The 22,354-nt window shown below is 41.2% G+C and overlaps 1 protein-coding gene across 1 annotated transcript in view; it reads right to left on the reverse strand.

Moving 5' to 3' along the window:
* The window catches only part of LOC139450492 (transmembrane protein 272-like), an 86,738-nt gene extending 76,708 nt beyond the window's left edge, over nucleotides 1–10,030 (reverse strand). The window contains exon 1 of the mRNA XM_071232207.1: nucleotides 9,828–10,030. Coding sequence (XP_071088308.1) covers nucleotides 9,828–9,992 — 165 coding nt within the window. The 5' untranslated portion in view covers nucleotides 9,993–10,030. The remainder of the gene's footprint in view (nucleotides 1–9,827) is intronic.
* Nucleotides 10,031–22,354: the final 12,324 nt, after the last annotated feature.

Below are 22,354 nucleotides of genomic sequence, written 5' to 3' on the forward strand. Positions count from 1 at the left end.
TAGCAAGCACGGGGATGGTGTTACAACAGATGTAAGGTTTCTTGCTTGTGTGAGTGAGTGAGTGAGTTGGTGATACACAGAGAAATGTACATCATGACCAAGTTGTCATTTGTCTGGAACAGATCATGTACGTTTAGGTAGCAAGCACGGGGATGGTGTTACAACAGATGTAAGGTTTCTTGCTTGTGTGAGTGAGTGAGTGAGTGAGTTGGGTTTAACGCCGCTTTTAACAGTATTCCAGTTATATCACGGCATGATGTGGGAGGTAAGTTCGAAGTGATGCAGGTCTCAGGCGTTTACCACTTCGGTGAAACCCACGAGCACGGGTATGATGTTGACAAACCTAGAAACATCATCGGGGCGAACCGGGATTCGAACCCACAATCATGGGTTTCTGACGTGCCCAAGGGACGCAACTCTGCACAGCGAATCGCGGCGCCTTAGACGACTGGGCCACCCGTGCCCCCGTTAATCACTAGAAGGTGAGTTGATGCTCACCACCGGTACCTCTCTGTGTGTAATGGGTGACTACTTGAAGGATATTAGCACTGTATGAGCGAGTGAGTTGGGTTGAGTGACACTTTGGATAGTATATGGGGATAGTGGTGTAGCCTTGGGATAAAAGAGTTTAGAAGGCCCGGGTTCGATTCCTCACATGGGTACAATGTGTGAAGCCCTTTCTTAGTGTCCCATGATATAGCTGCGTGTAAAGCGGCATACAATCACATTCACTCATTGTGTCAGTTAGACGGCTATAAGCACTGAGTGAGTGAGTGAGTGAGTGAGTTGGGTTTAACGCCGCTTTTAACATTATTTCAATAATATCAAGTCGTGTCAGCTTAATGTGGGAGGAAAGCCCGAAGTGATGCAGGTCTAAGACGTTTACCACTTAGGTGAAACCCACGAGCAGGGGTATGGTGCTGACAAACCTAGAAACATAATCACAGGTTTCTGGCGTGCCCAAGGGACGCAACTCTGCACAGCGAATCGCGGCGCCTTAGACGAATGATCCACCCGTGCCCCCGAATGAGGCTGTGAGCAAGGCGGGTTAGAGGACTCTTAGACCAATATCTCACTGACAGTCATAATACGACGTGTAAGGTTACCATAGAAGCGTTGATCGTTGCTCATAACATCACTCACTGTTTTATCTGTCCCGACTCGATTTTACATCTAGCGGATCCTGACAAGAGTAAGGGTGTTAAATACGGAAAGATAACACTAAAGCTTAATTAGAAACAATATGGCACCGACCTTAAATCGTATTGATAACGTGTTCGAAATGAAGTGATGTGTAAAATCATTCCCTCGTTATGCATTTGGCTTCCAAAACACATATTGTTATATCATTAGATAGCTTCAATGTACAATGGAATTATCAGGAACTTCACAAACGCGTGGACACGGGTGACCCATTCGTATAAAGCGCATCAATTCGCTGTGGGGAGTTGCGTCCCTTAGGTAGGCAAGGAACCTATGATTGTGGGTTCGAATCAAAGATTCACCCTGATTATGTACATGTATCTACATCATCAACCTAGTGCTGATGGTTTTTATCAACGCGGTACCGGCATCGCTTTGGGCTTTCCTCACCAACTAGTTTAACATGCCGTGATATAACTGAAATATAATTCAAAGAGACAGTAAAACCAATCTCATTCACCCGGGGAAAGATGTTCTTTTCAGCATCAATCACCTCGAGGACAATCAGCATAATCAGAATTGTCAAGCTAGGCCAGATTCCAAGTACATTACCACACGGGAGACTTTAATTTAAATAAAGTTATTATTCTGCTTACCAAGCTAGGATCCATTCCAGAAAACTACCGATGCGTTTCGATTATCGTTATTCTACCAGTTTAACATAACATAACTAACGCTGTGCTAAACTGCCGCCGGGTTTCATCTGGAAAGTGTTTAGCTAAGAACGATAACTCTAATCTAAGTTGTAAATACCCTCATCATGGTGGTCACGTGTTGCGCTCTTCCGCCAGATGGCGCACCAATGGTTTCAATACTGCGTGACAGGCGTTCTGATTCTAGAATGGATTGCGTTGTAATGGCAAAGGTCATTAGCTGTGGAGTGAAGGGGCAACTCTCTTGGGTGTTTGACCGTGTCAGTTTGTCTGTGACCGTTGCGGTGAAATGACACTGAACAAGGGGCCATCGTAACGGGACCACTTTTAAAGGAAGCCATCGATGGAATGCTACAGGATGGAAGACCTAGAGTGAGTGTGCGAGTTTGTTGTTTAATCCTGCACGCCAGCTATATGACGGCGGCCTGTGAGTAATCGATTGTGGACCAGACAATCCAGTGCTTGACATCATGAGCATCCACGCAATCGGAATACGATGACATGCATCAACCAAGTCAGCGAGCCTGATCACCCGATCCCGTTAGTCGCCTCTTACGACAAGCAGAAGATTCTGCCCCGGATCTTGTCTTTTCAACTTTGCAATTTAAAACCAGGAAGCAAATGTAATCAATTTGCTAAATTCGTCCGCTTCAGACGTATATTTATGTATTATTAGACTGCTGACGAGAATTTAAGCTAAAGAGTTGATGTGTTGTTATCATATTACCTGTACTGAGAAATTGAGAGTAAACAAAATGACAGAGATTATCAAACAGCTGCACCTCACGTTACGTGTCTAAACAAGTGCCCTGTTATTTTTGCGACATGTGATGTTGTACAGTCAGGGCACAAACAAAGCCAAATGGACTCCTCTCAATGGAACAAGAAATACGAAGCATCATTATAAAATGAGCATATAAATGGTCACAGATACATGGAGCGAGCTCAGGTTGTAAATGTGTACCTTCAACGAGTTATTCCCGTGAATGTCAATTCGATAAATAGACTCAGCCTTGTGTTTCAGCCATATTCATGTTACAACTAAGTAGACTGACTATACGTATCAAATTCAGAACTGGCAAAACTCAGACACGTTTATCTATGACTTGATTATCTTACAATCAATCTGTTTATTTGTACTTGAGGCCTCAGGCCAATATACAAAGTATACAAAGTATACCAAAATACAAATTTTCCATCAAGGTGATGGCGGTTCATCATACTTATATATTCAATGATAACATAGTGTACAGTAATCAATGATAACACCAGGTGTTTGGTAATGGTGATCCCAGGTGTTTGACAATGATGACCCCAGGTGTTTGATAATGGTGATCCCAGGTGTTTGACAATGATGACCCCAGGTGTTTGATAATCGTGATCCCAGGTGTTTGACAATGTTGACCCCAGGTGTTTGATGATGGTGATCCCAGGTGTTTGACAATGATGACCCCATGTGTTTGATAATGGTGATCCCAGGTGTTTGACAATGATGACCCCATGTGTTTGATAATGGTGATCCCAGGTGTTTGACAATGATGACCCCAGGTGTTTGATAATGGTGATACCAGGTGTTTGACAATGATGACCCCAAGTGTTTGATAATGGTGATCATAGGTGTTTGACAATGATGACCCCAGGTGTTTGATAATGGTGATCCCAGGTGTTTGACAATGATGACCCCAAGTGTTTGATAATGGTGATCATAGGTGTTTGACAATGATGACCCCATGTGTTTGATAATGGTGATCCCAGGTGTTTGACAATGATGACCCCAGGTGTTTGATAATGGTGATACCAGGTGTTTGACAATGATGACCCTAGGTGTTTGAACAAGAAAAAGGAACTGAATATCATTACCAAACGCGTTTACAAGGGAGATGTGTACAGGCGTAGATGCAACTTGCTATTCCTGTTAAGACAATTCCATGAATACCATCTAACTCCTGTCTCTGTCACATCCGTGTGCTGCTAGTAACTGTGAAGTCATCAGACACAGAACTGACGAAACCTAGAAGAGACACTGCCAATGATAACACCAGGGGTTTGAGAATTTATAAGTATGTCCGCCAAGCTGTACTCACAGGGCACACTATATTGTGTTTGATGACACGATTTTTATTGGTCATTTAAAGGTTTCAAATGAGGATAACAAGCCTCTAATTAACGCAATCAATTGATTCGACGACCGCAACCCAAATGGGCCATGGGTTGAAGTCACCATGAAAGTACATGTGCGTAACTTTGTGTGTTGTTTTACACCGGAGTCACCATAATTGTATCACGGCGCCTACAAATAATCGAGTCTGGACCAAATGGTTAACCTTTAGCACAAAACCCCACGCAAAACACGCAATCACGCAAGTCACGGAAGCCGACCAACCGGTTCAATTTAGTCGCCACTTGTGTTAAGTGAAATCCATTAGGAGTGGTGCATGTATGCTGTTGGTAGACATGGGATCGGTGTAACCCTGGATCCTCCCAAGGGTGCGTGAACCTACCCATATAGGCGCCTCAGACCACGGTGCCAGCCGTGGCACTTAACATGTGGGCCTTGGGGTAGTCTAGTGGTTGAATCGAAGGACCGTGTTCGACTCACACATCCCATGTGATATGACTTGAATATTTCGAATCGGTGTAAAACCTCACTCACTCACTCACTCACTCACTCACTCACTCACTCACTCACTCACTCACTCACTCACTCACTCACAGTTGAATGAACATTTGAATGTGTGTTTATGTGTAGGTGTTTGCGTATATAATAATACTGTCTAGGTGCGTGTATGGTCGGAGTTGAGGTAAGTCTAACAGCATATATCGGATATCCCTACGCACACTGGGATTAATCCAATAATAATCCAATATAGCTTATATTCCGAGCCGAACCCGACACCTACCAACTCGATACGCATTTAATAATGTGGTGCGCCATCCACAGATCCGTCGATAAATGCCCTTGCTAATTGAAGGTCACATTGACTTCTGATAACCACAATGTGCCAGTGAGGTTGTCATAGCATCAGATTACAGTAACGCCTGTAGACACGTGTTGCACAGAGATCCGGATACTAGTGTTTATGTACAACTAAAACGCATGGTCATCAAATATATGAACAACAAAAAAGTCAATTCTAGGAAGACACCGGCAATATGTATGTACATGAGTGAGTGAGTGAGTGAGTGAGTGAGTATGGTTTTACGCCGCTTTTAGCAATATTCCATCAATATCACGACGGGGACACCAGAAATGGACTTCACACATTGTACCCATGTCGGGAATCGAACCCGGGTCTTCAGCGTGATGAGCAAAAGCTTTAACCACTAGGCTACCCGACCGCCCCTTTATGTACATGCAAAATTAGCTAGCATCACATGTAATGCAGAGATCTAAGCTTTGGGTGCATAAGCATATACAACAGGTTAACTTTTATTCAACTGATGCATATCATGTGAACATCCTCGCATTGTAAGTATATGCAATCACAACAGATAAACTTGTATCTAACAGGAACGTTTTACTGACATCCTGGCGTACGAAGCATATACCTATATAACAGGTAAACATTTATCAAACATACTGACATCTCGGCTCGGGAAGTATATGCATATACAACATGTTAACTTTTATCCAACTGATGAATGTTACACGAACATCCTGGTACGGTAAGTATAAATATGCATTTACAACAGACAAACCTTTATCAAACAGACACGTATCCGACACACGTGTGTTATACGGAAATTCTGGCACGGGAAGTATATGCATGACACAACAGATAAACTTTTATCAAATAGACATGCGTTATACAAAATCTCGGCTAGGGAAGTATATGCATATACAACATGTTAACATTTATCCAACTGATGCACGTTATATGAACATCCTGGCTGGGTATGTATAAATATGCAGTTACAACAGGTTAGCCTTTATCGAACAGACACGTGGCATACGGAGATCCAGGCACGGGAAGTATATTTATACATACCAGATAGATAACCTTTGTTACACGGAAATCCTGGCAAGTATATGCATGACACAACAGATAAACTTGTATCTAACAGAATCGTGTTATACTGACATCCTGGCATGTGAAGCATATACCAATAAAACAGATAAACAAAATAGACATCTGTAATACGGACATCTCGACTCGGGGGGTATATGCATATACAACGTGTTAACTTTTATCCAACTGATGCATGTTATACGAACATCCTGGCACGGTAAGTATAAACATGCATTTACAACAGGTAAAACTTTATCGATAAGACACGTATCTAACACACACGTGTTATACGGAAATCATGGCACGGGAAGTATATGCATGAAACAACAGATAAATTTAAACGTTTAACAACAGAAGTGAGTTGTTATACGGACATCCTGGCATGGGAAGTATATGCATGAAACAACAGATAAACATTTATCAACAGAAGTGTGTTATACGGACATCCTGGCATGGGAAGTATATGCATGAAACAACAGATAAACATTTATCAACAGAAGTGTGTTATACGGACATACTGGCATGGGAAATATATGCATGAAACAACCGATAAACATTTATCAACAGAAGTGTGTTAACGGACATCCTGGCACGGGAAGTATATGCATGAAACAACCGATAAACATTTATCAACAGAAGTGTGTTATACGGACATCCTGGCACAGGAAGTATATGCATGAAACAACCGATAAACATTTATCAACAGAAGTGTGTTAACGGACATCCTGGCACGGGAAGTATTTGCATGAAACAACAGATAAACATTAATCAACAGAAGTGTGTTATACGGAAATCATGGCATGGGAAATATATGCATGAAACAACAGATAAACATTTATCAACAGAAGTGTCTTATACGGACATACTGGCACGGGAAGTATATATCTACAACAGTCAATTCTGGCCATGCCATATCATAAACAGGCGGATACATACACTGAGGAAAAAAATGAATCACGAGAAATACTTCAACAGTTGCCTTCCTGAGGCACCTTGAAAATAATTAATTTAAAACATCACATGTTTTGACCATATTTAGTAGTGTTGTTGAATTTTGCATTTTAATAAATGCTTATAAATAACAGATTATTTGGGAAATATTCCATTAAATTAGATGTTCAAAAAGTAGCAAATGACGTCATATCGTTTGAAACAGTTTTTGAATGAACATGATTGGTTATTTGTGTTTATCTTGAACGATGACAAGCAATGAGAAAGCCAACACTTTCAGTAACATATTTATAAAAATCTTGAAATTTCTTGTTTGAATTAAACTAAAGAAGACTTTATACAGACAACGAGTCGAGTTCAGTTTTCTCAATCAGCATAAGTTCCCTTGATGGTTACAGTGTAAAATTAATGGGACTCCTGGAAGAGGCGTATGGTTATTTAGATAATAACAAGCGAATAACATTTGACCATGTTGGGTAACACTTCCTTCCTGCAAAGACTTCTTTTTACGTCAACTACGAGGTAAACAGGATGTCATGTTCTTAGTATTTTTGCCACCAGCAAGTTCAGAGAATTGTATTGATTATCAACACTGGATAGAGAGATCTTGAGCCTCTTACACATTGCCCGAGTTATTTCAAACAGGAATGAAATTTTGGAACTGTTTGGAACAGAGACATAGATCTGTTTATATAAGTTCATAGAGACCTGCATCTTTAATGATCCAGTATGTGACGGGTAGAGAGGCAGGATATCTTACAGGTTATTGATAATATGGATGAAAGGTTCTATATGTATTGCAATTGTATTGTCAAAGGAAGACAAGGGTTAGATATCACATGCAGTATTGTAATTGAGACGTTGTTTAAAGACAACGATGTGATATTACAGTCTCTTCACATGGAAGAAATTTTACTGATTATGAAATATAATGAACCCGATGATTATTAACGAATCAATGTAATGGAAAAAATTCCTTTGACCAGATTTAACAATGCCTGACAGTGTTTTGCGCAAAGCGAGGAGTATCTGTAATGTAACTGCAACTCTTTGGCTGTTAAAAAAGATGTTATAAACTAAAACCCTAGCTTGGAGTGAGTGAGTGAGTGAGTGAGTTTGATTTTACGCCGCCTTTAACAATAATCCAGTAATAGGACTGCTGGGGGTACCAGAAATGGGCTTCACACATTATACCCATGTCGGGAATCGAACCCGGGTCTTCGGCGTGACGAGCGAACGCTTTATCCACTAGGCTACCCGACCGCCCCTATAAAACCCTGGAACAACACAACAGAAGCTAACTACAAAAGCCCTAAAAGTAGAATCGAATTCTGATTGCAGTCTAAAATAGAATAGGCAGGCGAGCAAGCAAATATTTCTTTTCTTATTCGTATGCATGTGTGCCCGGTGAAATGAGGGTAAATAAAGCGACAAAAACCTGTCCATATCCAATAAAAAATTCTGCATAAAGCTGAGGACATTGTGCAATTCCGACTATATCATGAACATGTGTTTATGAATCACTATCAAATAGTAATGATTCCAGCTGTTCGCGAAAAGGTGAACACAGTGTGACCTCGATACTCCGGACACTAAAGTACTCTGTGAACTCGTCCGGTATAACTATTGGCACGATTAACAGCGTACTTTTCGTACATACTGTACCCATATGGTGAATCGAACCCAGACTACGGCGTTACGAGCGAACGCTTTAGCCATTAGGCCACCTACCGCCCCTCGGATAAAAGAAGTCAACACTTGGCCTAATGGCTGTACAATAGCACCATTGTAATGTAAGGCTGATTGCAACATCCATTTGTCAACAAGAGCCTAAAATACCGGTACGAAATCTAACCCTCCTCTGAACGTTAACTATACATGGCTCTTTACATTTGTGCATAATCTTCCCCTCAGCACTAGGCACACCTAAAACCCGTGCCGTGTAAACACTACAGCCCCATAATGTGTTTATAATGGCAGTGGCAGTTTAGACAATTGGCCTTCATGGTAATATTCCAGTGGAAATAATGATTACGTTCTCCAGGAACCCTTTAGAGACAACCCCGTTTATCCAGACGATCCATGTGTACAGTGTAACCCCGTTTATCCAGACGATCCATGTGTACAGTGTAACCCCGTTTATCCAGACGATTCATGTGTACAGTGTAACCCCGTTTATCCAGACGATTAATACAAGACATCAGAGATTATCTGCAGAAACAGATTTCATTGGGCGTTAAAGGTAAAATAGCGGTCACAAAAAAGTTATGAAACCAGATGTTCTCGAAAAATATTTTGATTTATGAATAACTGTACTTATGTATAGTATGTAGTGTAATGTATTTTGTATATATGTCGACTTCCATATGAGTTATCGTCTCAGGCAAGGAAAGGCTCCCCCCCCCCCACCCCACCCCCCCCCCCCCCCCCCTCCCCCCCCCACACACACACACACCCACACACACCCTTCTCCATAATGTGGTCCGGATTAGCAAGGTTTTGCTTTATATCATTCCAAAATTGAAACACATGTACAAAGGATATTGTCCAGCATGGTTATCTAGCGACTGAATAAACACGTATGTTATTTATATACCAGTTTAAACAAATCTGAGGTTGCAGTTTTTCAGGATTGTATTAAACATAATTATTCTTCCAGTCTTGACTCAAAATCCGCTTTCGCTTCTGTTTGGAAATGCATTGGCTATAAAATGTTTTTGTTTTGATTTCCATTTAAACCACATCTAATTTTATACAAGAATAATGTTATGTTCTCACAAGCTCATTACATCTTTCGTATACGATCATGTAGGCGTTTTACAGGCAAACCATGTAATAAAATGTTTTCAATATGTCATATAAGTGCAAAATGTCTCTTTGCAATTTAGCAAACAAGTGAGATCAATAGAATCTAAATATTCTCCAAAACCTTTCAGTTTACAATGCAAAATAGGTTTATAACATGCTTTGCCTAACTACATGGTAAACAGATAAAAAAATGTTCACCTACCGAATAAGACCCTTGATATGCCCTTGTTGGGGTTTTAAGCGTACTCTGGTCCGTCACCCGAAATTTACCGTTTTCTGGGTCAGCTGGTTTGGGACTTGCGGCCCTTCTTAATGACTGTCCCCTCTTCTTGCGCACCATTGTCCCCTTCCTGACCAGCATCGACATTGTCGGACAGCAGGTGTAACTCCACAACACTATACAAATAAAAATCGGAGTAACACTGGAACCAATCCAACACAACGAGTCCACCTCTTAGCTCTCCCTAGCCAGGTGCTATTCTACACGCTCGCTTAGAACTGTTGTCTGCTACATCGTTTGAAGCAGAAAGACAAACACAGACAGTACTACTATATGTGGAGACCCCTCACTTCACAAGATGCGTCGTGACAGTGTATCGACTCGAACAGTCCACGATGTTAAAGGGCGGCGTACGGCCTACGCTGTCCGCATCCGGCGAATCATGCTGAGTGTTCAGATGGAGTGACTCTCTTTTGCATTTTCTTCAGTGATGGAAACCTAACGATTTCCTTCAAGAAACGTTTTGCATTGTTTGATTTGCTGTTTCGAGTTCTTATAACTCTGATATGTGCAATTGAAGAATACAATTCAACATTTGGGTTATGATGAAACGGAATATGGGATAGCCTCTTGATTGAACGAATAAAGATGATTTAGATTTGAATTTTTACACAATAATTCAAGTGTTAGCGATAAATCATGTTGTCTTAAAACCAAATGCAAGCTCTGACCCCCTTATATTATTAACAGGTATTATAGCTACATGCATATATTACGGCGTCTCGTATTATAATTTCGTTCCGACAAACAGGTGATTGAAAGCATGAGCAGCAAACTATAATAATAACAATAACAACAACAACAACAACAACAACAATAATAATGATAATAATAATAATAATAATAATGATAATGATAATGTCTGCATTTTCTATTTTAATCTGTACATCAATCTGAAACCGTGAATGTGTGATTTGTGTCGGCCCAGACTCAGGTTTTCAAGGAGAGACTTTCTGGACGACCACTGCCTCGAATTTATGTGTAGTGTGTTCAGAAGATCAGCAATCCTGCAGAGTCCTTCACTTTGATGAAGTCGTCTGGTCTGAAAAGTGAAACTGAAGGCTTTCTGTTTGCTGCTCAGGACCAGTCACATCCCACTCGAAACCGTCAATGTGTGATTTTACATCAAAATGTAAATATGAAATGTAGATTATGTAATGAATTGAATGAGACTGTCCAACACATTGTCAGTGAATGCCCAGCTTTGGCGCAAACACGGTATCTTAAGCGACATGAAGGTGTGGTTCGATCCTTTTATTACCGTCATGCTTGTGGTTTTGACACAGAGGTCCATCCATGGGACGACCCAGAATATATCGAGGGCGTCAAGGAAAATAACAAATACAAAATTGTTTTGAATAGGCCCGTATTCAGCCTCAGACATATCCAGGCAGCAAACAAACCCGATCTTGTCCTTTTTGATAAATCCAGTGAAATCATTTATATTATTGAATTTTCTGTCTCTTTTGACACCAATGTGAATGACAAGATTCGTGAAAAACATGGCAAATATGCGGACCTCGCTTTCGAAATGTTACGCTTGCATCCCAAGAACCAAGTTGTCCGACTCCCATTGTTCTCGCTGCCTTAGGTTTGGTACCTCCCAATCTGTTGACTGACATTGGGAGAGTACCCGGGTTTGCTACCAGGAATACAGCCCTTATGACAATATGGGTAGTGCAGAAGGCTGCAGTGTTGGAGAGTCTTCACATTCTTCGAAACGTTCTGGATGGGTTTGACTCGGCAGCGCTTCCTGGGAGAAGTCCCATTCGCTGGGCTGCGTGTAAAGGGGACAAGGGCCCTGAGCTGATGATGAGCCTAACCAGCCTGACTGTGCCAGGATCATCCAAACCCTCTTTCCTGCATTTTTCATTTCAATCTGTAAGTAATAATAATAATATTAATGCTACTTATATTGCGCTTGCCTCCAAACACTCGGTGCATGATCGGCACATTATTATCCTGGTGTATGGATCAGAGTGCACTCACAACCAGTGTTTTTATATTCTCATCTCAGTGGGGAATATAACTGCCTTATTAGACGCTAGATGGTTAACCGACATCTCATCCCTACGGGTTCAAATGTTCACTGTTGGGTGAATAGAGGCACATTTCGAGCAAAGTCGCTTGCCTTGGGAGACACTACTTATGTCCCACATGGCTTCAGTGCTGGGAAAGACCGAAGCCCACACAACCAACACAACCGTCATACCTACAACCCACAAAACAACCACACACCATACCTAGAACCGGCATAACCACGATATCCACACAACCACCATACCTAAAACTCACACAACCGCCATACACCATACCTACAACCCACACAACCACCATACCTACACCACACAAAACCACCATACCCACACAACCGCCATACCTACAACCCACACAACAACTATACACCACACCTACAACTAACATAACCACCAAGATAGACACAATTTTTATGGATAACAACTTCTTTAATACTGTAAAAGGCGACGTTTCGGTATAGATCCTTATACCGTTGTCAAGCAAGACTGAATGAGGGACTTACTTACTTACTTACTTTGGAGATTTAACGTGCGCTTTCCGACTGATGCGTATTTCGCACACGGGCCCGGCCAGGCCATTTAATGTGTTTCCGAGAGGGGCGAGGGTGGTCTGTGCAACCCAAGAGGGGGCTTTAGGGGTTGCTTATATATAATTTGGGAATTTTGAGATTTGGAATAGATGCTGATGGGGTTGGGGAGGAGAACTAAGGGAGCTGGGTATGGTTTGTTTATGTGATTTTGATTTGGTAGGTTATTATGGTTTTAGATGCGTTTTATTAGTTCCGTTTTTATTAAGAATACGCCTAAGGCCTTGAAGTTTTCTAGTTTATTTTGTGGGTTTAGTATTGCTTCTAGAGTGAGAGCCTTGTTTAGATTGAGGGTGGTTTGTAATGCGGTTCGATGTGTTAGGTAGTGTGTGCAGTGGATGAGTGCGTGTTCTGGGGTTTCTGGTTGTTTGCAGTGTGGGCAGTTACCTGTAGTGTGTTTTTTAAGTTTTTTTAGGTGGTTATTTAGGTTGGTGTGTCCTGTTTGGAGTTTAGTGATTACTCTGTCGATTTTTTTTGATGGATGGAGAATTTTTGGTTTGGTTAGTGGTTTGCTGAGCACTCTTTTGATTTGGCTATTTGAGTTTAGATATAGGTTATGCCATTTTTTTGTGATTTTTTGTTTGTTTACACTTTTAATTTCTGATTTTGAAATAGGTAAGTTTAAGCTTATTTCTGGGATTTTGAGTGATAGTTTAGCTGCTTTATCGGCGTTTTCATTACCGTATATTCCTACGTGGGCGGGTATCCACAAGAAGGTTATTTGTTTGCCTGCTTTTGTTAGGTCGTTGGAGCTTTTAAGTATTTGATTTATTAATTTAGGTCGGTTTTTGGTATTTTTGTTTTGGAGGGCTTGTAGTCCACTTAGGGAGTCAGTAAGTATTAGGATTTTTTGGTTGTTTTTGGATTCTTGATTGTGGAGGGCTGAGGCCATGCCCATTAGTTCGGCCGTGAATATTGATTGGTTATTTGGGAGTCGGAAGGATTGTGTGGTTTTAGTTGGTTGTGTGGTATGGACTCCGAAACCCGTGTGTTTGGAGGTCGGATCTGAGGATCCGTCCGTGTAAATGTGACACCAATTTGGCCAATTTTTGTGTATGTATGCTAGTGTGGTAGTTTTAGCTATGTTTGGGTCGGTTTGTTTATTTATTTGGCTAGCTAGTGTTGTGTCTATTTTGGGTATTTTAAGTTTAGGGGTGAAGATATTTGATTGTTTGCAGTTTTGTTTAAGATTTTTAATTTGGTGTTCATTTAGGTAGTTTGTTATTCTTTGGGATATTGGGGTAAGTAAGGGGTGTTTACGAGCTAGAGCTTGGTTTTTAGGGCTGATGTTTTGGTTTATTAAGTTTTGGATGAGAGGGTTTGATTGGGACGCGGCCCAGAAATTTAAGCTTAGCTGTTCCCTGCGTAGACTTAGTGGCATTTCTCCTGTTAAGGCCTGAAGTGAGGTGTAGGAGGTGCCATGTTGGGTGCGTGTAATGAGTTTGAGAGCCTGATATTGTATTGAGTCAAGTTTTTTAGATAGAGAGTTGTTTAGGGTGTTGTATATGGCGCAGCCGTAGTCTAGTTTTGATCTAATTAGGGATATGTAGAGAGAGAGGAGAGTATCTTTGGAGGCTCCCCAGTTAGAGCCAGTTAGGCATCTTAGGGTGTTTAGGTCTTTACTGCATTTAGTTGTTAGGTTTTGGATGTGAGCATCCCAGGTGAGATGTTCATCGAAAATAAGTCCTAAGAATTTGGTTTGTTTTTGAAATTTGATTGTTTGATTGTTTAGCTGGAGGATTGGGGAGGCGGGTTTCATGTTTTTATGTTTGAATACTATTCCTGTTGTTTTTTCTGTGTTAAGGGAGAAGCCCCATTTGTCAGCCCATTGTTGTATTTTATTAAGAGATTTTTGGAGTAGATTTTTGGCCATTTTCATGCTTTTAGTGCGGATCCAGATGGCTCCATCATCCGCGAATTTTGATGTGTTTACTTTAGGGGATAGACCCTCGAATAGATCGTTTATCATTATATTGAAGAGGGTGGGGCTGAGGATACTGCCCTGTGGAGTGCCATTTTCTAGGGGACATTGGTCCGATAGAGTTTGGTCTATACCCACGGTTATTTTACGATTGTTTAAGAAGTCCTGGATGTAGTTTATTATCTGACCTTTGAGTCCTATTTCTTTAAGTTTTTGTATTAGCCCATCGTGCCATACCATGTCGAAAGCTTTAGAGAAGTCTAAGAAGATGCCTGTGGTATATTGTTTATTTAGTTGTTCTGTCTTAATATCTTGTTCTAGTCGGGCGAGGTTATCTAGGGTTGAGCGGCCAGGAGTGAAACCGCTTTGATCTGGGTTTATGATTTTATTTTGGGTTAGGTAATGTTGTAATCTATTTTTAGCCATTGATTCCATTACTTTACATAAGTTTGAAGTTAGGGATATTGGTCTATATGAATGAGGGACATAGTGCAGAATATATATAGCAAGTGGAGGATTAACAGTAGAGGATTAACAGTAACAACAAGGGCATACATGAGTGGGTTAACATAGGTAGGTGTGACAACAAAGGGATTATGCTATCACAACACGATGGACAGAAAACACATAGCTAGAAGCCAATGGGGGCATGAAGCCAATAAACAGGTGATTATTGGTTGATGAGTTCATAGTAGGCGGATGGGATGAAATAGCCTTGATCTCTGTTGATTGATGGCTTGTGGCGGCGAATATGGACTGATTCTGTTATTTTTCTTTTGGTGAAGTCATGGAGGTTGTTGGCGAGGATTTGGACGTTGTCCCAGTTGATGATGTGATTGGGACAGTTGATGATATGGTCCGAGATGGCTGATTTGCTGTCGGATTTGATGGTGGAGGTTTTATGCTCTTTGATAGTTACGATGTAGTAGACCTCTTCACCAACGTACCCATAGATGACACTCTATGCCTATCAAACAATTTAACATAACCACCATATCCACACAACCACCATACACCATACCTACAACCCACACAACCACCATACACCATACCTACAACCCACACAACCATCATACACCATACCTACAACCAACATAACCACCATATCCACCCAACCACCATACACCATACCTACAACCCACACAGCCATCATACACCATACCTACAACTAACATAACCACCATATCCACCCAACCACCATACACCATACCTACAACTAAAATAACCACCACTCACCATACTACAACCCACACAACCACCATACCTACAACCATCAAAACCACAATACCCACACAACCGCCATACCTACAACCCACACAACAACCATACACCATACCTACAACCAACATAACCACCATATCCACACAACCGCTATACACCATACCTACAACCCACACAACCACCATACACCATACCTACAACCCACACAACCACAATACCCACACAACCGCCATACCTACAACCCACACAACCATACACCATACCTACAACCCACACAACCACCATACCTTCAACTCACACAACCACCATACACCATACCTACAACCCACAAAACCACCATACCTTCAACCCACACAACCACCATACTCACACAACCTCCATACCCACACAACCACCAAACCTACTACCCACACAACCACCATACCTACTACCCACACAACCACCATACCTACTACCCACACAACCACCATACCTTCAACCCACACAACCACCATACCCACACATCCAGCATACCTACTACCTACACAACCACCATAAACTATACCTACAACCAACATAACCACACAACCACCATATCTACAACCCACACAACCATCACAGCAAAAATGTCGGCATCGGACACCTCGCTGGAGAGCATGCCACCTGGAATCCGGGTATCCGGCACCGGATACCTCACATATGCCTCAACGTCAACAACCTCCACACTTCATGCTTTAACCCACATCCAGGCGAATGTTAAAGGGTAAATACTTTATGTTGACAGTATCGCCAATGTCAACTGTGACATCCCCATTGTCACAGCGATGGTGGCACTGGGGTCACCTTATATTTAAAGCCTTCGCCCGTTAGGCCGAAGACCCGGGTTCGATTCCCGACACGGGTACAAAGAGTGAAGCCAATTTCTGGTGTCCCCCGCTGTGATATTGCTGGAGTATTGCTAAAAGCGACGTCAAACCATATTCACCCTCTCTCTCACTCACTCTCAATGTGGAGTTCATTGGAAGAAAGGCCAGCGCAACTGTTTTCTGTAAAAGGATGGCCTATTGTATTTTTCAGGACAACCAGTATGTCCAACGATCATTTTTTAAATATTTTGAACAAAACCTGAAGAGAGATCTTATGTTTCCAGTTTTATCTGGAATAAATACCGTTAAAAAATGAATCAAAGCATGTGGCATGCATATTTTACGTTATGGTGTCAAAATAGCCGACATGATGCATAGTACGTCATGTATGAATGTATGGTCATATCATCATTGGTCATGGCGTGAAGCAGCTTGGATGTAAAATTCTCACGGTGGTCTGAAGTTGATTCGAACCCAAACAACATTGTTATTTTGCCTATGATCGACGCCAATGGTGTACGAAGACACTCAACAGCCCTGACACCGAGCTTGACCACCCGTGTTTGCACCTTCTGTTTGCAGTGTTTCGTCGACTGCTTTCAACCAAGTTACGCTTAGATGTCGTTTATGACATTAGTCAGACAAACGTCGATCGTATGTTAATGCAGTTCAATGACATCTCATTATATCGAAGTCGTAGGACCGTGAGAAATTTGTCCAATTGTTCGGGACAAGCGGAGAGTCGATATTAAACTGTTCATACGGATTCTGCCGTGACGTTAAATTGTCGAACCGATGAGTCCTGTTGCAAGCGTTCGACGTATATCAACGATGTTTCACGGGTCTTCGAATTGTTTACTGGTATGGATATCGTGTTAAGGTAACATTCATCATTGAGTGCTGAGTGCGGCGTTAAACAGCAACCAAACAAACAGCAATCTTTTTTCACAGTGAATCTTGCTAAAATACGCCCTGTTTACCTTCTGCAGAATACAGATACGACAGTGTTCATATAATTTGTATCATACATTATAACATACACCTATGTAAAGTACATCTCAACGTCAAAATATGACGTTTAAAGGTTAATGAGCGTCAGTTTTACGGTACGTTACTTTTCGCTCGTCAAGAAAAGAACTGGTATGGTATTAGCATCACGTTAAGAATTATCGATAAAACGGTGCGTTAAAGCTAGTTCTTGCAAGAAGCGTCATGTCGATATCCGAGCAATAGGTAAAATCAATATATAAGCAATAAGGCAGCTTAGCAATACATCATGTTGAAATCTGAGAAACATTTGGAGCATGAGATCAGTATCTTAATTAGGAATACCTCAAATCTGTGGGTTTGTGTCGTACTTCCTGGTCAAATCAACGTCTGAGCTTTTTGATGTCTATGTAAAACATCACATCCATGACACAGAAAACGTTACATTGCTAATATCGTATGGAATTTGAACTAAGGGAGTTCCATGTTGTACTAATATTTCAAATGCCATAATAATCAAATCAGTGGATACTCATTTAATTGTGAATGATGTACTATTAACGGCTTAAATGACACGGTGTGTATATTGATATACCTGTGTGATTTGTCATTTTGTCAGCATTGACATTTCAATATTTTTCAGTGTTCATTAATTATACCTGAGGCTAGCTAGGTACCTAAGTATGTTTATCGTTATCGTTATTAAATAATAATTATAAATATTCCAAGAAAGGAGGGATACTCCTACTACTAGACAAGAATGTGAGTTCGAGACAACCAGGTATTCGACACATCCAAGTTCGACACAACGAGGTTCGACTGTAATTTTTTAAGTTAGGACGATTATGATGTGGCTTTATCCGGAGTCAATAAATAATGTGCATTTTCATGACAACGAGTGCCTTCGTGGCTTTGCCGCTTTGGTTTTCGCGTTGCGCCTCTAAGATCCGCGGCCATAACAACATCATGGCGACGTTAGCTGGTCAAGACTACCCGAGACCCGGGCAGAGAAAGTCGAAGCGTCAACCTCATGTTCTCGACAGCACACCGCCAGCTGGTAACTCCAACACTGCAATCCCCGGTATCGGGAAATGGAAATCTGACTCTACAGTCGCTGGTCTAGACACAATAATTGAATATTCGACTAATTATGATTAATATCTGCAAAGACGGGGTCGGGTATCTGCCTGAAGCTAAGGGCCTGTTGTTAGCTATTATGTAATTTCGTCATGGTGATAATGGATTTCTCTCCATGACACCAATCTAAATTGACTTCTTGGTGTATTCCATCCACCTTTATCATTGCTCTGTGTTGACTTATAAGACACGCTGTGGTTGTTAAAAAAAGTAAATCTTCATTCTTTGTACATGTTTTAATTATATTAATATCTTACTCATTTTGCAAACCCCACTTTGTTCTTTCTTCGGATTCTGACATGTACTTGTGTAATCACGCTTGATATAACTGGAATACTGTTCAAAGCGGTGTTAAACTCACTCACTCACTCACTCATTCACTCACTCACTCACTCACTCACTCACTCACTCACTCACTCACTCACTCACTCACTCACTCACTCACTCACTCACTCACTCACTCACTCACTCACTCTAGTGTAGGCACGAATCATGAAATACGATAGTGGATGAATTAACTTAACCATCTAGATACAGTTTAACAAATGTCCGCATTAAGGAATTTAGCCCGGTACCGGATTAAGGGTGTTCAGAATATCGGGTTGTTCTGTATTTTCATCCGTACCTTCAGTTTGTCATGAAAGCTTACTAAACATCAGCAACAGAAATTAATATTAGTCTATGGACAGTCAACTTATTAAAAAAATAATTTTGTTTTTGTTTTACGCCGAACTCAGCAGTATTCCGGCTTATGACGGCGATCTGTAAATAATCGAGTCTGGACCAGACAATCCGTTGATTGACATCATGCGCATCGATCTAAGCAATGGGGATACGACGACATGCATCAACAAAGTCAGAGATCAATGATCACCCGATCCCGTTAGTCGCCTCTTACGACAAGCATAGTCGCCTTTTACGGCAAGCATGGGCTGCGGAAGACCTATGCTACCCCGGATCTTCACGGGTCCAACTTATTAAAGGCTTGTCGAATGTTAAAGCCACTTTGCCATGCTCCCTATATTTTTGTAATTGAAAACTGACCGCCTCCGTGGTCTAGTGGTAGAGCGTCCACACAGAGAGGGAAAGGTCCTGGGTTCCATCCTCGGCCCAAAGGACGTTAAAAGATAACATTTGTTGAGAAAGAGAATACATGGATGTCAACTTCCTTATTATGAGCACAACGTTTGGGTGTATATGCTTACTCCTTCACCAGGTGAATGAATGCCATGAGGCAGAGAACATACATATGTAGCATGCTTGGGACTTATTGCTTTGATCTTTGTCGGGGCTAATGGCCTAGCTGGCTTCAAGTTGCCCCTTGCTATGTCCATTCAGTAGTCTAGTCTAGTGGTAGAGCGTCCGCCCGGAGAGCGGAAGGTCCGGGGTTCGATCCCCGACCGCGTCATACCAAAAGACGTTAAAAGATGGTACTTGTTGTTACCCTGTCTGGCGCTCGGCATTAAGGGGCTAAAACAAGGACTGGTCGGCTCGGAGTCAGTATACTGTGTCTGAGTAGGGTATTCATGTTTAACTGCGGCATGATATCTCAGTGTGCTAGCATGATAAATCGGCATCAGTCCGGACTAGTACAAGCAGCCACACACACACATACACGTGCATGCACGTCGCCATATAAGTGGAATAATCTTGGACGCGACGTTAAACCCCATTTCACCTCACCTATTGTTAATAACCTTCCTTTGTTAGCTTGTACCCTTTGTTATTTTCCACCTTTTGTTATCTTATTAGTTTTGTTGTCCTTACATGTACATATATATGCTCTCTGCCACATGGCATTCATTTTCCACACTAAATCGCAACAATCAAATGATACTAGCAACGGCACTAAACCCCCTAAATGACTTTCGAACCTTTAAAACACCAGAGATATATCTAATCAAAACAGGCCTACTTGGCCGCATTTAAAAAAAGTACAACAAACAAGCTGCCAATAAACCCTAAAGTTATATACCTATAAAAACACACAAACTCTCAATTTAAGTAAGTAAGCAAGTAAGGTATTCATTCACCTGACGAAGGGGTTAGCACATACTCCGAAACGTTATGTTCATATATATTCTCATCCTTATGTGTATCACTTCTAAATGCCTTTCAAAGACCTGATAATAGTTGTTGTTACCCTGCCGGCATTAAGGGGCTAAAACAAGGGCTTGTCGCCTTGGAGTTAGTATACTGTGTATGAGTGGGGTATTTGATTTGAAACCTCTGAAAGACCACTTAAAATCGAGTATTTTCGAAATCTATGGTAGAATTGCTCACATCCTCGATTGCCAGTGTTTCTATCTACATTTCAGTGTGATAAATTCCTAATGATCCACGTGCATCAAAGCGTCACATCGCTCTTGTAACTTCTATGAAGAATGTACTCGTTCATAAGAATGTATTATAGCAAAATAGAGATATAATACACTGGAGAAATCCATGAATTTATTTCCCAATCACCGAACAAGCTTCTTACTGTCGTTGTAAGCATTCAGTATGACGATATAGGCCGACATTATCACTCAAGGTAATAATAACGCACCTTTTATATCATCAGATAAATGCAATTGTGCATTCAATGGGGGTAATTGTTAAATGTAAACCTATTTGGCACGTGGGTATGGCTGAAATGATGGTAATCTGATCCAAATAATGCAGCACACAGGTTGGGGTGTTTTATAATCTAAACACAAGGGGAACAGGCAGCCCAATGGTCAATGCGCAAATTGTTTTCCCCCAGTCCCATGGATCCGACTGGCGTGGTTTCGACAAGACAAGACACGTCTCATTCTGTGGTTTTTCAGCACCGCACACATCGTGGTAAAAGTATGTAAAGTTTGGCTTTCCTCCAATATTCTTCTGACACATTGTGGGATTTCTGAAAAGTTGTTTTAAGCAGCGTTACAACCAACTAACTCACCAGCTCAGTGTTCAGTGAGAAATAAGTGATGACCTGGAAAAAATAAAAGCGACAAACAACATTTCCACAATCATAAGATATATCTGCTAAAAGCAGTCGATGGTACGATTCTGATCAAATCACTATCAAATTGTGATGATACCAGGTGTTCACGAAATGGTGAGCGTATCCTGTCCCACCGGTGGCACCCGTCACAAACACATGAAAAGGCAAGTCAACTGTTCAAGTGAAAAACCACGAGCACATACACATGTATGGTACAAGTCAAAATAAAGAATTTTGTCAATTAAGCGTCAAATTTGGAAATGATGTCCACATGCCTACCATAAAGCGTTTTGAAAGCTTTGTAGAGGCCTGATTGTTGTAACCCTGGCCAAATTGACACTAATTCACTCTCTAACACGTTCCGTTGTAAGGGACAGACTCCTTAATATTTTGGGTGGGCTGGGGATTTTGGAGACTGAATATTCTTTTCAGTCAGCGTTTCAAAAGATTGACTTTTTTCTGTTTGACCCACAAAATGATCAGGGAAAGGGTTTATTCTTTTTGTAAACACGAAGAAGTATTACTCTTTTTTCAATAGTTTTAAGAACATATTTTTTCATGTTTTTTAAATTCCACTCTTTGCTGTTTTGTTATAGGCTTTCACTGAGGAAGGATACATGGACTTGGTTTTTGTGAACGCACACTTTTAGACCAAATAATGTTCCTATGGGCGTGTTTGGGAATGGTCACAGCTAGGAGGTTCTGGAATTAAATCATGTTGTTTGACTACAGAACAGTGTGGCA

This window comes from Haliotis cracherodii, unplaced genomic scaffold (assembly GCF_022045235.1).
Source record: "Haliotis cracherodii isolate W230 unplaced genomic scaffold, xgHalCrac1.p SCAF_8, whole genome shotgun sequence".
Lineage (NCBI taxonomy): Eukaryota > Metazoa > Mollusca > Gastropoda > Lepetellida > Haliotidae > Haliotis > Haliotis cracherodii.